Below are 14565 nucleotides of genomic sequence, written 5' to 3' on the forward strand. Positions count from 1 at the left end.
CATAAGAGCAACAAGAAAAACACGACAGAAACGCGCGGTGCGCGACGCGACAAAAAGCCCTGGAAATAGAAGGCAACCCTCGAATGGAAGTCGGCATTACACAGGACAAAGGACATCACTGCTTGCAGCATCGCAGGCGCTGTGTGTCGTACATCCAAAGTGCTGAGAGAATACAGACATGTAGATAGTAGCCTACAGTTTGATGCTCTTGCCTCAGACAGCGCAAGAGCACCGGAAGCGCCTTGCACGGAAGAAGGCAACGTGTCCGAGTTCGCGCAGCGCCCGAAGGCTGCCGCCTCACTGCTGAGGCGGCCCTACGCCAAAGGACGGTGCACCTGTTGGCCTTTTGCCAAAGATGAGCTGATCGACGTAGAGATCTGCACAAGTGTCCTTAGAAGAGCCAATCAGAAAGGGTCCACGCAGCCTTATGAGCAGGCACTGCACGAACTCACGCATTTGCTCATTGTCTCCATCTGGCGCAATGACGCCTGAAGCACTCAACAACTGATCCATCAAATTATCAAGCATGAGAGGCCCAGCACGGTCTGCCTCGCTCCAATCCATCGCGCTGGTCGTGGGCACAGTATTTGGCCAGCCGATATCCGTAGGCTGTCCTATTGGATTGGCAGGTGCAGGAAGGATGTACCCCGTGACCGGCTCGCTCCATGTTGACCGATTGGGGCCGTCTGCAGCCAGACCAAGGCGTGGCAAGGGTGCATTTGAGCCAAATCCGAGCGAGCCAGGCATTGGAGATCTAGAATCATTTCGAAGTGATGGTGATGTTCGTGAGAGGAGCGGTGGGCGCAGGCCACTGAAATTGGGGTTGGGCAAAACAACGCTGCCTTTTCCGTTCGGCAGAAATGCGCTGGCACCAGTGACGTCACTCGTTCTGCTGAGCACGCGCTGCAATAGCTGCACGTATGTCGCAGCGAACGAGTGCCACGATCGGGAAATGGGCTGTTTGCTGGACATGAGCAGCTTCTCGGTGAAGAGTCGCACCTTTTCTATCGCACGCTGACCCGCATATGCGTCTGGCAGTGCAGGGGACTGCGGCCTTGAAGCGAATTGTACCAGCATCACAGTGGCGTGGACAGATGCTATGATGTACTGGTTTGTCGCATAGACGAGATGCCCCACAGGCTGCGCAGCGCATGCCTCGATGAACTCCATCGCCGCGAGCCTGCACTCGTTTCGTAATTCGCGACACTGCAGCGGCCCAAAGTGAGAATGTTCCTTGCGTCGGTCGCGAATTGGCAAGCTGCACAGCAGCATGCGCGCGGAGGATAGCGCCTGCACCTGCTCTGGGGTCGGCCTCGTGGCGTAGTGTGTCTTCCATTTGGACAGTTCAGAGCAGAAAGCGTCTCGATAGAACTGCAGTCGAACTGCAACGTCTTGTTGGGCGTCGGCCACCAGGTTCTGGTACAGCTGCTGGTGGTGAGTGACTGTTATCTCGAGCTCGATATTGGCAATCATGGTAGCATCCTCTGGAAGGGCATACAATTGCCTGTGCCAGCTGGACATCGACTCGTTCTCGTACGGCTGCTTGGGCATCAATGAGGGCCGTCCCGTTTGTGCGCACAGGACGCGCTCTGCCATCCAGACAGCCAACCAGAATCGCTCTTGATTCCGAAGCCCTCGAAGGTGCGTCTCCGATGTGTCAGTCGTATATTTGGAAAGTGGCTTCACGTGACAGCCAAGCTCGGTCGCCATACACATAGCAGAGTATAAGAATGTCCATGAGCGATCATGCTGAGCTAGCTCTGTTGTGGATCCATACGCCACTAAGATGAGGAACGATTGGCCCAGTTCCAGCGACTTGAATGACGGCGGAAGCATGACTTGAGCCATGCATTTCTCTTGTATGTGTCGTCTCATAGCGAGAGCAACGTCCTCATCGCCTTCAGTGAATCGTGCTTCGAGCGAGCAGATGACGCCAAGTAGCATGGATGAGTGCCGACGCAGATAGTGGATGGTGTGAAGGTAAGGATCCAATAGCTGGAGCTGCTTGTTGCGCCCCTCGAAAAACATGTGCAAGTACTTGCTCGCTTGCGCTTCGGAAATGATGCCAGCATCGATAACGCTGACAGCCTGACTGCCAATGTCGGGGACCGGTTGAAAGTGTGATTTGCGCCAGTACGCGCCGGCGTCCAGTACCTTGTGTGGTGTCGAGCGCCATCGCGGCGGGAGAGAAGTCTGCACTGGCGATGATGCCCTCTCTAACGGTTGTTCACCACGCTGATGAGGATCAACAGCGCTTGCAGCGAGCAGTTTTAGAGGGTTCACGGTGACGCCAGCCTCATCTTCGCTGTTTGTGAGGTCATCTCCTGGCCAGTTCCCAGTCTGCACAGAAGGTGGATCGACGCGCCTTTTCCGTCGAGGAGGGCTGCCAGTTCTCGAAGGAGCTTCGATTGCACTTCTATCTGGTGGCGCTAACCGAGAGTTTCCAACGGGCGACATGGAACAGCTCGAGTGGCCGTCCTCTCCGAGATGGGAAGCCCGCTTGGGCGGTTTGGCATCCACTGCAGACTGTTCCAGGTCGGCGAGGGAGCATCTCGAAGCGCTGGAGACTAGCTCGCTGAAAGCCTTATAGACCACGTCGAATGACTGTTCGATGTCCTCGATTCGACTTTAAGCGGCTTGCAGAGTCAAAGACAAATTCAATGGAGACGGAGCATGCTTGGCACTTACTCAGTATCTCGCTTCTGGGTTCTGCGATGCTTCTCGAACACGCAATCGTCGCCTCGCGCCACACACCGAGTGCAGGGTCCCACTCCTTCCTTATCGGTCTGACATTTGACCTTAAGCGGGATTAAAGGAACGTGAGTCAGACACTGAGCGTACTTTGGGAGAACGTCACGAACACACCTTGAGCTCTCGACATACAATGCACGAAAGTTTAAGCACGCTCTTTCGTCCACGGCTTGGCTTCGTGCGCTCTTCATTTCGGAAGTAATTAAACCTCCTTAACAAATCCCGAACCTCGGTCAAGTTAGCGAGAGCACGCACGAGGCGCTCTCGACCCTCCTTTTCTTCTGTCCATTCCCTTCGCATGTTACTGGGGTCTGCCCCGTTGACAGCATCTGGTGGGGTCATGCTGTCATAGTGGGGAACGTCCGGCCGCAGCTGACCAAAAGGCTCCGACATTGCGGGCCCCTATTGCAGCTGGATTTGCTGCACCTGCGGAAGCGGAAGCGGCAGTGGCGCAGGTATAGGAGGCTGAAGAAAAGCGTTGCTCAGAGGAATGCCATTCATCCAGCCAGGCTTGCTTGTATGCCACCGTGCATCAAGTCCTCCTCGGTCCAAGATCAAGCTGCGAGTGTTATCTCCTGTCCGTTGACGTCAAGAAGGAAACACTAAAGAGGCATCACCGATGACCATGTCATAAGACTGAACGCTGCAAGCTGACCACTGGCAGACTAGACATGAGGCAATGGGCGATGTCATCGTTTGGCGCCTCAGCGGTCAGTTGGTCACAGGGCTCACAAGCGCAGCAGGTCCTGGCTCCTGCAGGTCCGCCCTGCGAGCCCTGCGTGACCTGCAGGGCACGGCACAGACCCTCTCCATCGGCAGTCTCAGCCTTTTAGCAGTTGGCGCCGTAGACGACTCACATGTCACGATAATTACAACCTCTCAACCCGCAAAGGTTCTCCTCTGCGATCAAGCGCAGCCTTCGTGAATCAATGCCCCCACGTCAGGGCTGTTTCCGCCCGTGTCCTGTCGGCTGGCGCCTGGTTCAGTCTCACCACTCTCCGGGGACTGGTGCTTGTGTAGCCCCCCCCCATGCGATCTTAACGCTGCCACTCGTCGGGCGTCGATGCGAACAGCGCCAAGGCAACAACGCACCTTTGCATAATAATATGCACATAAATACACTGGTTGAGTTAAGTTCTTTCGACTGCCGTCTTTCGAGTCCTGTCATTATGCCAGCCATCGATCAGAATTCCGGGCTTCAGGTACTGTCGAGTCCCAGCAGGGTCCGAGTCTTCGAAGATAGCGGATAAATGGCCCACCTCGATGCGACCCTCTCGACTTGCCTGCGCAGGACTACCTGGCCCCGCCATACATACGGAGGTCTGGGCAACGCTTACGGGTCACCATCTGTCGCCACCGAATGTTCATCCAGACAGCAGACAAAAGCCTACTTGTGCTCGACAGGGCCTGATTTATGGTGACCTGATCGTTCAATGTCAACACTCCACAGCGCCGAACGGACAGTCCTCAGTAGCACGGTCGCGTTGTTGCGCATCGAGTCTTGTGGGAACCAGCGTTGTTGTGACTTCTGTGACTTGCTTGAGATGTGGAGAGAGAGTCAGGAGGCAAGAGCCAATGGCCAGCATTGGTTCTGATTTCTGCGAGTTCGTGTGATACATTGGCGTGAGATTTCCGTCCGTCGCGACGAGAAGCAGTGTGATCATAGGAGCAAAAGAGATTCTGGTTGATAAGCACAGCCACTGGCCTAGGGCGGCAGTGCGAGCCTTATAAACCCAGCCGGACCATATTCCGCTGTTATAGTGCTAGGCCTCCGCCAATCCATGCAGACTGGGAACCGGGGCGATAAGTAAGCAAGAGTTGTGCACGTTTTCCCTCTGGGAAGACGGTCTGGCGATCGACTGTTCCAGCAAGTTCGAGACCATGTATTCCGCCTCGTCCGAAAACAGCTCTCGCCTGTCTGGCGACAGAGTACACATATAGTATATAATTGCAATTTAGGAGTATATATGTAATACCCAACCTGCCGCGGCAGGTTGTGCGATTGTGAATGTATGCTTCCTTGCGCTGGATTGGTGGAGCGAGTGTGGGCTGTGTCTGGCTGTTTGCACCGTGCAGTGTGCGCGAGGAATGGTCAAATCTTTCGGCAAAAAGTGGGTAGATCTAGTGGTGAATTGACACAAGTTGCCTTCGTACAATCGCGTTACCTGTCGGGACACTGGCAACAGAGGGCAGTGTCGTGGTCTCGTGGATTTCGAAATTAGAACGCGTACGTCGCTCCCGAGACCTCCCCAACATTTGCTCCTATTGTGAAGCCCGTGCGATTCTGTGACAGCTGACGGGCTGGTGATGACACGAACTACTGCCAGTAGCGCGATGGCGATGACGGCTGAGAAGATGGCGGAGCTTTAAAACAGTCAAAAAGCCGACGACCCTAGATGGATCGCCGAACAGCGTCGAAGACTGGAATAGTCTGGAACTAGGGAACTATACTAGAACTTGGAACACATTGGAAGCTGGAACACACGGAAACTTGGGATACCGTACCCTCCTTTTAATGTATGCATGTGCAAATAGACAACTTTTAAAATTGGGCAATTGCTTTACTCACCATATAGGTTTGCCTGGTGCCCTTCTGTCACCTTGGCAATGGCACCAGCCCCCGTTAGGTTCGACTTTTTGGCGGCTTCTCAGAGTGTCCCTAGCAACCTTTGCACTTTTGGCTTCACTTCCACTACTTGCAACTTCTGTGCCTTATCCTTGTACAAGATGCACTTTGTCACTGTGGCCCTTGCACTCTACGACAGCCCTTCCGTATCTGCTCCTTGTGTCCCCCGTGTGAATTAATTGCTTTTTCAAGATCTTTCTCGGACAACCTCGCACTGACACGAGCATTATTGAACATCCATCCTATTCATTGATCCCAGAGCTGCGTGTCCGTCAAGTTCCAGTTTTCCACAGGGTTCGAAAGCCCGACATTAACATTACTTTAGGACATGGATGCTCATTGACGCCATGGCAGAGGCTCATTGACTTTAATGATTTACTTTTACAGAGTCATCCATTTGAATTGAAGTGCATCATTGAGTTGACGCAGGAAACTGGGCCTTATCTAACTAATGCCTTTCGACTCAATGACGGACTATCATGGCTCACCTTGATTATTTCCACTCCGACAGCAAAGGTCTTGAGTCATGTCGCCGCACTTCCGCCACTCGGCACTTCTGTCCACTATTCCCTTACTCTGTCGGATTGAATAGGATCGAGGCAAGGATGGGCATCATTGCGTACAACATGTTCATTGGAGCACTGGAGCGGAGTTGACTCCTTCATGAAAATGCTTTGAGCATTGCAATATTCAACCTGAATTGGAAGAACCTCTTGGTCACTGGAACGAATAGGGAAGATGAACATCGCTTCTGATCATTTCCGGTTAACGGCAGATGCCTTTTTCCAAAAAGGTCAACCCACTCATACTGAATGAAATTGATCGTTGGTTTGCCTTCCAGGACATCTAAATTGCCAAAAATTCAGATCGTCATCACATTCCAAGTATCTTAGCTTGAGTTCTCATCTCAATACTCGGGACGACTATGCGAGACCCGATCACCGGATGCCGGTCCAACGCCCTGCATCAACCTGAGACTTGCGAAACCCTCACCAGTGACCCATGCCTTGCTGCCCTGCCCCTGGCCATCCCAGCACGTATGTGTGATTTGCGTGTATAATTATCATGCATATGAATGGAGCCTGTCTTTATATAATATATTGGGGTTAAAAAAGAAAGCCTTCCAGGCGTGAGCGCGTGTGAGTCCTCTTGAAGGCTTGAGCCATGCGCTGTTGCGGACTCCAGCGTTTCCCAACCCCCCCCATTCCAGCAGGTTCCAGCCCGCCTCCTGAGCGATGGTCAACACGCGCGCAAACTCGAGGGTCCCGGGATTGGCGATCAGCTTGACGAAATATGAGCCGAAAAAGAGCTGGAACTTCGAAGAAATGAGCCAAACTGAAGCAAGGCAGCAGGGAGAGCACCGAGCAACAGCGAGCAGCTATTTTATAAATGCATATTAGCAAGCGAGCACTCCTTCAATGGTGAATGGGGGATAAGTGGGTGCTGTGGCCTGTGACCGGCCTATGGCAGCTATATGTACAATGCACTCTGCACTCCGCAGTAAGCATGGGCCGCGGAACCTTGCGGAACTGCCGAGACTGTCCGCTTGGCATACCGAACAATCCAAGTGGAGCTGAGAACAGTGGAGGGTGGACTCAGGTGAGCACCGCGATCAGCAACATCAACCATCGGTGGCCATGGCAAGGAGCCTGGCAGGCACTACATGGGTATGTAGGCAGACCATCTCACTGGCAGTCCATGACGCAGTGCCCGACAAGCGGTGGAACATTTTGGACTTTTGCGCTGCGCGGCTGCGGCTAAGAGTAATGCGGCTTGTTCGCTTGCGGCTTGGCCTTTGGCTATTGGCTCCTCTCTCTTCTGTTGAGTTCGTCCACTGTCACACTCCACTGCACGTTTGCCGCTGCAACAGTTGTTGCGAAAAAAAAAGGTGCACAGAGAGCAGGAGCCGAACGGCAGACCGGAGACAGGGTGTGGTCATTTGGATGGAAAAAAATCTAGCTGCAGGATTGGTCATCGGTCATCTACGCTGTACGTATGTACTTTACCAGTGTGGTCTCCGCCCTTCCGGCTGTGAGAGTTTGAGGGCCGGACCTGGGCGGCGGATGCTTGTGCGATTGTGCATCATGCGGGCAAGTGCAGATTTGCAGATGAGACACGTGGAGATGTGTGTATTTTTTGTGTGCATGACCCCCCTCTGCAGCCCTGCTGGGTCTCTGCTCTCGTGGAACGATACTGTTCGGAATATCGTCGGTTCACGCGGCGCCAACGATGAGCCACCAGCCCAGCCCAGCCCAAGCGAAGCTGGGCGCCAGTCGGCGTCTCTCTCGCGCAAAGCAAGCTGCAAAGCTTGGGGAGGCTTGTGCATGCTAAACAGCAGTAGCAGCTGAAGAAGACCGCAGCGATTGATTATAAAGCACTCTCCCCTGTCATCGGTGCTTGCGTTCAGTAACTCGACATGGCCCCGCGTTCTGCTCACCGCGATGGACGGCGAAAAGAAGCATGCTCATGCTCAGGTCATCGCCTGCGGAGTGCAGTGTTGACAGCCCGGTCGCGTTGGACATCGTGGATCGGAAGCCCTTCATGCTAACGGTGCTTTAGAAAGTGCCCCTCCTCGAAGCGTTACAAGTATACTCGATTCGACTTCAGCCAATGGTTCTCACCTGTCAGTTCCGTCCACAGCCATGCTGCCACCGGCAAGCACCATGACCTTTGACATATTGGAGCAGCATACCATGGGCGAGCCGAGCATAAGTCTCAAGCGAAAGCTCTCCTTCGGCGGCATGGGCACAACAGCTGCTCAGGCTTGGCCATGCGACGCCTCGCAGCGTCAGCGTCAGCACCAGTACCAGGATCAACACGGGCTGCAAGCACAGCAGGGCTGCGAGGCGATAGCTGCCTCAATCACGGGCTCAGGCGCAACGCGGCCAGCGGCAGGAGCATCAGCTGCTTCGACCCGGAGCAAAAAGTCTGCAGAAGTGGTCAAGTTAGCAGATTGGTTCGCAAAAATGGTCTGCTATATTTGGTTTGCACCTTGCATGCCCAGTGTCATCCCGAAGCCTGTCACACCAGCTCACAGTCCGCTGGCTAGCTACGCCCCGCTGCATCCTGCGCCGTCCACGCCATCGCTCAGTCCAACGTTCCCGACCGGACAGAAGAATTCACCTAACCGTCATTTCGCTCCTAATGGCAGCATGAGCGTCCAATTCGTAGCGGAGCTCAAGAGGCGTGATCTGCAGCCGGAAGGCCAAGCTCCTCCGCGCGCTTTCACCGGCTCACCGAGTTCGCATTCGCCGCTTGTACGCTCTGCTATGATCCGGCTCAAACCGCAAGCCAGCTTCATTTCGTTCGCAAGAGAGGTGCTTAACACAACGCAGCTCTCCATGTCTGTTGTCCTTTGTGCACTGTGAGTCCAGCATTTAATTATGGCGTATGAATCTCAGTCATTGAAAGATCTTTCGCGCCTCCTTCGGACAGCCTCTACATTTACCGTTTCAAGTCCATGCATCCACATGTCAAAGGGCGAGAAGGATCTGAGTATCGCTTGGCGATTGTGGGGCTGATGCTGGCCAATAAGTTCCTGGATGACAACACATACAGTGCGTGATTTGTTCTCAAGAGGAGTACGCCGAGTGAATGCTGATGGCTGTTGAACCCCTCAGCCAACAAGACTTGGTCAGAAATCTCAAACATGAGACTTAATGATATCACGAGGATGGAGATTGAGTTCTGGAGTGGTCTTGGCATGAGCATTCACGTCACCGAGCAAGAGTTTATGGCTTGGACAAAGTGGCTCGAAGTCATCACCGAGCAGAGGACGCAATCGTTAGCGAGGAGAGAAAAAGAGACTATGGCAACGAGTAGCCGAACGTCGACATCAGCATCGGCATGGATGGGAATCACACGATCGCCGTCATTGCAGCCACGCGTAGGGGCGTTCGACCTGTCCCTCGCAGGAACGCAGCCTGCACACTTTAGCAAAACTTCCTCGCCGCTGCGAAGCATGGCGCCGCCTTTTGCATCTGCCCATTCCTCTCCGCTACGGGCGTTCTCCAACAGTTACCGACCCCCACTTTTTGCGTTCGATCTGCATTTACCTAACGGTCTACCGCCGCTTCCTTCTGTCGCACCTGTCACATCACCTCGATCTGCTATTGGCCGGGATACCACCATCGGTGCGACCAGCGAGCTCAGCAGCGTCACGAGCAGCAGGTTCTGGTCCGATGCGGTCTCCCCCGGCGCGAGCTCACACACATCTGCACCAAATGGAGCTCTGCGGATCTCCATCTCGCCGCCCTCTGCGCGACTCGATGACAGCTCGCGCCACGCAGCTTCAGCCGCGCAGGCTTGGTCAGCAAGCAGGCGCCGTTCGGCATCGAGCTGGTGTGACGGATCAGGGTCTTTTATGCCACCACCTTTGCACAGCGCTTCTTGGGCGCCTGTGACCGCATCAGCACCTGGTAGCAGCCATGGGCTCGCAGGCAACAAACGCACTTTCGGCTCGCTGGAGAGTGATACCAGCAGCTCGCAGGGGTCCGCTTTGTCCCCTACTTGGAACGTATCGCAGACGAAGCGCGTTGCAGCTTCGGCAGACAACGCTCAACGCCCGTATTATTCGCTGGCTGCGCCGCTTTCAAATGACCACCAACAGCAACAGCAGCAACACGGCCGTGCCATGCGTGCGGCTCCGGCTCACAACTACAACCTGCGAAGTATGCGGCGATCAACTATGCGTCAAATGTCACCGCTCGCTCACGCCGGCGGCTCTTCGTTGTTCACTGGCCCATCCGCACACCCTCGAACTGTAGCAGCCAACAGCGGCCATTCGAGCGCCGGGACTTCTCTCTTCACCTTCACTGGCGATACGGCACGGGAAGGCTCGTTGGTACCGGCAGATGCAGCAACAGCAGCAGCAGCAGCGGCAGCGGCGATGAACCACTATCATTCGCTCTTTGCACAACATGATTCACAGACACCCAACATGCTCGTGGCTCCATTCCAGGCGAGAGAAGTTCGCGAGCCGAGGGCACTGACGTACTACCAGCTCGCGTCCGGAGTGGCGCAAGGCATCCCGTCGTACCACCTGCCAAACAATAGCTATGCGCAGGCGCCAACCTGGAATCCTGCTCCCTCGGCTGTGCCGACCTCGTGGGCAGGTCAACTTGTCGCGACCGGTCAAGCGCAAGAGCAAGTGTTGCAGCAGCAGGCATCTGCCGACTTTCCCCTTGCCAGTCCGGTGAAGTCATACATTTGCAACCAACAAGCGCAGCCAAGCATGCAACCGCGGATGCTTGATGTGGCCAGCTGCGCTCCGACATCGTGGGACATCTCGGAAATAGGCGCGTGGCAACAAGAGCCATTCAACAATGCACAAGAACACGTCGATCACTGGCCTCTTCAGCTTCCCGCCGCATTCGTCCGGCGCTCACCCTCCCAACTTCTCTAGCCCCAAGTTACCACAGCAGGCTCCCTCAACCTGCATGCGGGGCCCCCGTCGCCCCTCTGGACAGGTATCCTCCACAATTCTCTTTAATCAAGCATCGAGTTCGCAGCATTCACACGTTCAAGGACCTGATCACTAGCAGCATTTTTTGCAAACACACTCACGACCCTTCAGAACAGCAAATTGTACAACAAGCAGCGTTACAAAGAGCATTACAACCCCTGTCTTCTTCGTACAAAGAGCAACATGTCAAATACATTGTATCTTAAAGAAAAGGAGGTTCGATCAGAGTAGACCACCACCAGAGAACGACATGCGCTTGTCGAGGACCTCGTAACGAGCGATGAGTGTTGTGGTGGAGACATAGAGATAGTCGCCTGCTGGATCCCAGCAGAGACCGGAGATGTCGATGAAATCGGGCTGTTCAAGAGTGCCAGAAGGTCAGGAACGGTAGGGGGAGCTTTGGATGGTTCCCAGAGGAGACGAGCATCAAACTTACCATTTCCCGCACTCCACGCGCACGATCCCATGATGAAGGGTACAGCAGCGGCAGGCGGCGACGTGCGCGCAAGAGGTTGTTCTCGCCCTGCAGCTCCTCTTGCACCATCTGTTCCATGACAGCAGACCAATGCTGTTGGCCAATACCTGCACCCGTACCCGACCCCGAACCTGCGCCGACCCCAGCGCGCTCTTCCCACGGTGCACCGGCCAAGAGCCGAGAGAGCACGTTCGCGGAAGACGTGGCCGCTCTAGACGTCAACCAAGGACGCGTCGGGCGCGAAAGCCCTCCTAATCCTGATCCTGATGCAGATGCTGCTGCTTCTGCAGCAACAATTGCAGCCGCTGCTGTTGTGTTCGACGAGCCTGCCATACCCGCGCCATACGGAACGGAGAGCTGTCTGCTGCGTCGCGCGAGGCCATTGACGGCGCGGAAGGCGTCTGCAATGTGCTCTGTGTCGCTGGGAGAGGACAAGTCGCGCACCTCGGTCGTCGGCTCTACGGGCGCCGGAGACCACCGATGCGTGTCCAACAACTCCTCTTCCTCCGCCATCTGCACCTCCGCAATGTTCCAAGGCACAGGTTCGGCCTCGGCTGGAACTCGTTCGGCGCTACTCGCTCGTGGTGCATCCGATCCATGTGAGCCACTGGACCGCGAAGACGCCGTGCGACTCTCCGAGCCTCTCGGTGGGTCAATCTGTTCGTGGGACATCCCGCTTGGTAGCTTCGAAGCCATCGGGAGGGTGATGCGCTGATGATGCGTGAATGATTCGGTGTCGTAAATGTGGACATGACTGAAGTGTTCTGTGAAAGCCAGCATGTCCCCCTTGGGAGAGAACTTAACAATGCGCGCGGCGTTTCGCGGACGGAACGATGAGTTGTCCAAGGACGTGGAGAGAATGGCGATGGGCCGAGAACTGCGCACGTCCCAGACGTTCACGGTGCCGTCCTGCGAGCCGACGGCAAATTTCGTCCCGTCCGGATGCCAGCTCGTCGAGAACGAGGAGTCGGTCGTCTGGTACTTTGCGATCTGGGAGTAAGTCCCCGATGGGTCGCAATTGTATAGAAAGACGTCAGGTGAATCGCCGACGGCGACCAGGGTGCGTCGGTCCGGGCTCAAGGAGGAGTGGTTGATAGCGGTGGGGAAGTGAAGCGTGTGCATCTTGCTCAGGCCAGGCAAACCTGATTCCAGCCGTCCTTGTGCGCCAAGAGAAGAGCTCGGATGACGCAGTCGGTAGCCTTTGATGCTTTGATCGTTATTATTGACCATGACCCGCACGCCACCCGCCACCGGCTTCGGCCCGAGCTGGACGCGGCCATTTTCTTGCTGAGTCTGGGATGATGGATCCGCCAAACGTATGCCGCCGCTGCTGCCCCTCGCGTCTCCACGACCAAAATCTCCTGCTCCAACCCGAACGGGGCTGCCGGAGCGTCGGCGATCATGCCCGGGCCGTGACTCCAATAACGCCACATCCTCTTCGAACAGCGGGTCGGCGAGTGCGACATCACCGTCTTCCGGTTGGTGCCGCTGCTGACTAAGGGTCCCCGAAGGAGCGTCTCTCCGCCATTTCATTGTCGATGACGTGCGCCGTGAAGGAGAGGACGACGTTGACGTCGATGTATAGGAGCTGCCACGTCTTGAGTATGGTCTCGAAGATGCAGGCGTCGCGAATTGACTCGAGGTCGGTGGTGGCGGTGGCACGTCGGGTTGGATGTGGATGGAGTTGTTGATGCTCCCCCCTGTGGGATGATTGAGCGCCCAGGCCAGGGGCGCGCGATGCTGCTGGCTCGTCGCTTCTTGTATCTCATTCGCGGACGATCTCATGGATACAGGGGTAGATGGAGCGCTTCCATCGAGCGGGTAATTTCCGATGCGCGGAGCTCTGCTGCTACTGCTACTTCTGCTGCCGCTTGCACCTGCTGCCGCCAAGCTGCCATGGCGCTGCCGCTCTAAATCCTGGAGTGGTCGGAGAGCCAGTTCGCCGTGCTGGCCGCCAGCGGCAACGACACCATGAGCGCAAGCAAGGCACACAGGCCGAAAGTCCAAGGAGCAGTAGGCTAAACACATGGATCAATCAGTAGTGTGTTAGCACAAAACAGGCAAAAATTCGTCCTAGCTTCAATTGAGTGCCTTTGGGTATACGCACTCGACACAGGCTAGTTGTTCGGATCCCATGCAGAAGGTTTGCGGCAAGATTCAAGGTTTTGAATTGCGGTTAGCCAGTGCTGGGTATTCCGCACTTGTCCTGCAATGTATATAGTTTGACTTACTTTGGAAGAGGAGAAGTCGACCAGATGGATCCGGTAGTCGTTAACAAAGAGCAGTTGATCCTTACTCCCCGTGGGCTGGAGCAGGTCGCGCAGCTCGTGATGCCAGATGCTGATCGGCGTCTTGACCGTCTCTGGCTCAGATGATACAAATGCAAAGTCTCTATAGCATCAAAGCACAGAAGGATGGACATTATGAGTAAGGTCCTGTCTAGGGAGACCACGCGTTGCGCATCGAGCATGGAAAGGAGGGGGGCCTCGATCATGACGGCACCACTGACCTGGTCATCTTCAGGTGCGCCTCCTTTGGACAGCCGCGTTGGCCTCCCACAAGAGGCCAATGCAATCTCGCGGCTTGGTCACGGAGGCGTGCCTGGAGGTGCTCTCGATGCTTGCTGTTGATGGAAGGCGATATTGAGCTTGGGCAAACTGTATAGCAACGAGCTTGCTCCATGGTCCATCAGGGTAGGCTATGAGGTGGTGTCTGTATAAACAGATGGGGCCCATGCGATTGCTATGGTGAGTGCGCGGCTCGCGCGCCACTAACCCAGTGTCTCACTACGGCCACTCTTGCCATCTCTCGATCACTTTCATTCTTTCTTTCTGGCGCAGACTTCTCTTTCGGTCTGCCAGCTTCTCTCTGTTCTAGCGGTTGAACTTCATGGAGCTCGGAATGCGTAGCACGCCGCCAAGGGCAAGCTCTTCAACCTGATACAGAGAGAGGGAGCAGCAGCTTGGAATCAAAGTAATTTATGGCTCATATGACAGAATATTGTATGGTTGCCGAACGAAGAGAAGCAGTCGACTCAAGTCGTAGCCATGAACGCGGTGTTTCCCTCCGTTCCGCTTTGAAGCTGATGCCACGGAGCTGCATGGTAGCCCACCCTATTCGAAGGTTGTGTGAAGGCGAGGGCGCTGCCGCTACGAATAAGATACGCTCTCCAGCGGCTTGGTGATGAGCGGAGACGATGGTCGTTTGACCGGCGATCGCAAAGTTGGAAGTTAGAAAAAGGCGTGTACC

The 14565-nt window shown here is 55.3% G+C and overlaps 4 protein-coding genes across 4 annotated transcripts; 2 read left to right on the top strand and 2 right to left on the bottom strand.

Moving 5' to 3' along the window:
- Positions 1-78: 78 nt before the first annotated feature.
- On the bottom strand, positions 79-3500 carry K437DRAFT_294648 (uncharacterized protein). Its single transcript, XM_013387587.1, has 4 exons — positions 2866-3500; positions 2689-2798; positions 453-2626; positions 79-377 (listed from the first exon to the last, which is right to left on the bottom strand). Exons 1-4 carry the CDS (start codon positions 3142-3144, stop codon positions 298-300), a joined length of 2643 nt encoding a protein of 880 aa, XP_013243041.1. The 5' UTR covers positions 3145-3500; the 3' UTR covers positions 79-297.
- A 1671-nt stretch (positions 3501-5171) lies between these two features.
- Positions 5172-5816, top strand: K437DRAFT_125775 (uncharacterized protein). Its single transcript, XM_013387588.1, has 2 exons — positions 5172-5547; positions 5637-5816. The coding sequence occupies exons 1-2, from the start codon at positions 5267-5269 to the stop codon at positions 5689-5691; spliced, it is 336 nt and encodes a 111-aa protein (XP_013243042.1). The 5' UTR covers positions 5172-5266; the 3' UTR covers positions 5692-5816.
- Positions 5817-7872: 2056 nt separating this feature from the next.
- On the top strand, positions 7873-10992 carry K437DRAFT_125825 (uncharacterized protein). Its single transcript, XM_013387589.1, has 3 exons — positions 7873-8741; positions 8813-8934; positions 8998-10992. Exons 1-3 carry the CDS (start codon positions 8020-8022, stop codon positions 10779-10781), a joined length of 2628 nt encoding a protein of 875 aa, XP_013243043.1. The 5' UTR covers positions 7873-8019; the 3' UTR covers positions 10782-10992.
- On the bottom strand, positions 10923-14147 carry K437DRAFT_125804 (uncharacterized protein). The gene is made up of 5 exons (XM_013387590.1): positions 13826-14147; positions 13548-13707; positions 13424-13433; positions 11278-13334; positions 10923-11198 (listed from the first exon to the last, which is right to left on the bottom strand). The coding sequence occupies exons 1-5, from the start codon at positions 13996-13998 to the stop codon at positions 11064-11066; spliced, it is 2535 nt and encodes an 844-aa protein (XP_013243044.1). The 5' UTR covers positions 13999-14147; the 3' UTR covers positions 10923-11063.
- Positions 14148-14565: the final 418 nt, after the last annotated feature.

Source organism: Tilletiaria anomala (assembly GCF_000711695.1).
Source record: "Tilletiaria anomala UBC 951 chromosome Unknown K437scaffold_45, whole genome shotgun sequence".
Taxonomy (NCBI): Eukaryota; Fungi; Basidiomycota; class Exobasidiomycetes; order Georgefischeriales; family Tilletiariaceae; genus Tilletiaria; species Tilletiaria anomala.

Coding starts and splice junctions, on each gene's coding strand:
- K437DRAFT_125804 (XM_013387590.1), bottom strand. CDS start 13,998: ATGGAGCAAGCTCGTTGCTATACAGTTTGCCCAAGCTCAATATCGCCT. Junction 13,708..13,825: donor GCGCACCTGAAGATGACCAG/GTCAGTGGTGCC, acceptor TTGATGCTATAG/AGACTTTGCATTTGTATCAT. Junction 11,199..11,277: donor CGCGTGGAGTGCGGGAAATG/GTAAGTTTGATG, acceptor ACTCTTGAACAG/CCCGATTTCATCGACATCTC.
- K437DRAFT_125825 (XM_013387589.1), top strand. CDS start 8,020: ATGCTGCCACCGGCAAGCACCATGACCTTTGACATATTGGAGCAGCAT. Junction 8,742..8,812: donor TCTGTTGTCCTTTGTGCACT/GTGAGTCCAGCA, acceptor TCCTTCGGACAG/CCTCTACATTTACCGTTTCA. Junction 8,935..8,997: donor CCTGGATGACAACACATACA/GTGCGTGATTTG, acceptor TGAACCCCTCAG/CCAACAAGACTTGGTCAGAA.
- K437DRAFT_125775 (XM_013387588.1), top strand. CDS start 5,267: ATGTATGCATGTGCAAATAGACAACTTTTAAAATTGGGCAATTGCTTT. Junction 5,548..5,636: donor CTGCTCCTTGTGTCCCCCGT/GTGAATTAATTG, acceptor CATTGATCCCAG/AGCTGCGTGTCCGTCAAGTT.
- K437DRAFT_294648 (XM_013387587.1), bottom strand. CDS start 3,144: ATGTCGGAGCCTTTTGGTCAGCTGCGGCCGGACGTTCCCCACTATGAC. Junction 2,799..2,865: donor TTGTATGTCGAGAGCTCAAG/GTGTGTTCGTGA, acceptor ATCCCGCTTAAG/GTCAAATGTCAGACCGATAA. Junction 2,627..2,688: donor ACCCAGAAGCGAGATACTGA/GTAAGTGCCAAG, acceptor AGCCGCTTAAAG/TCGAATCGAGGACATCGAAC.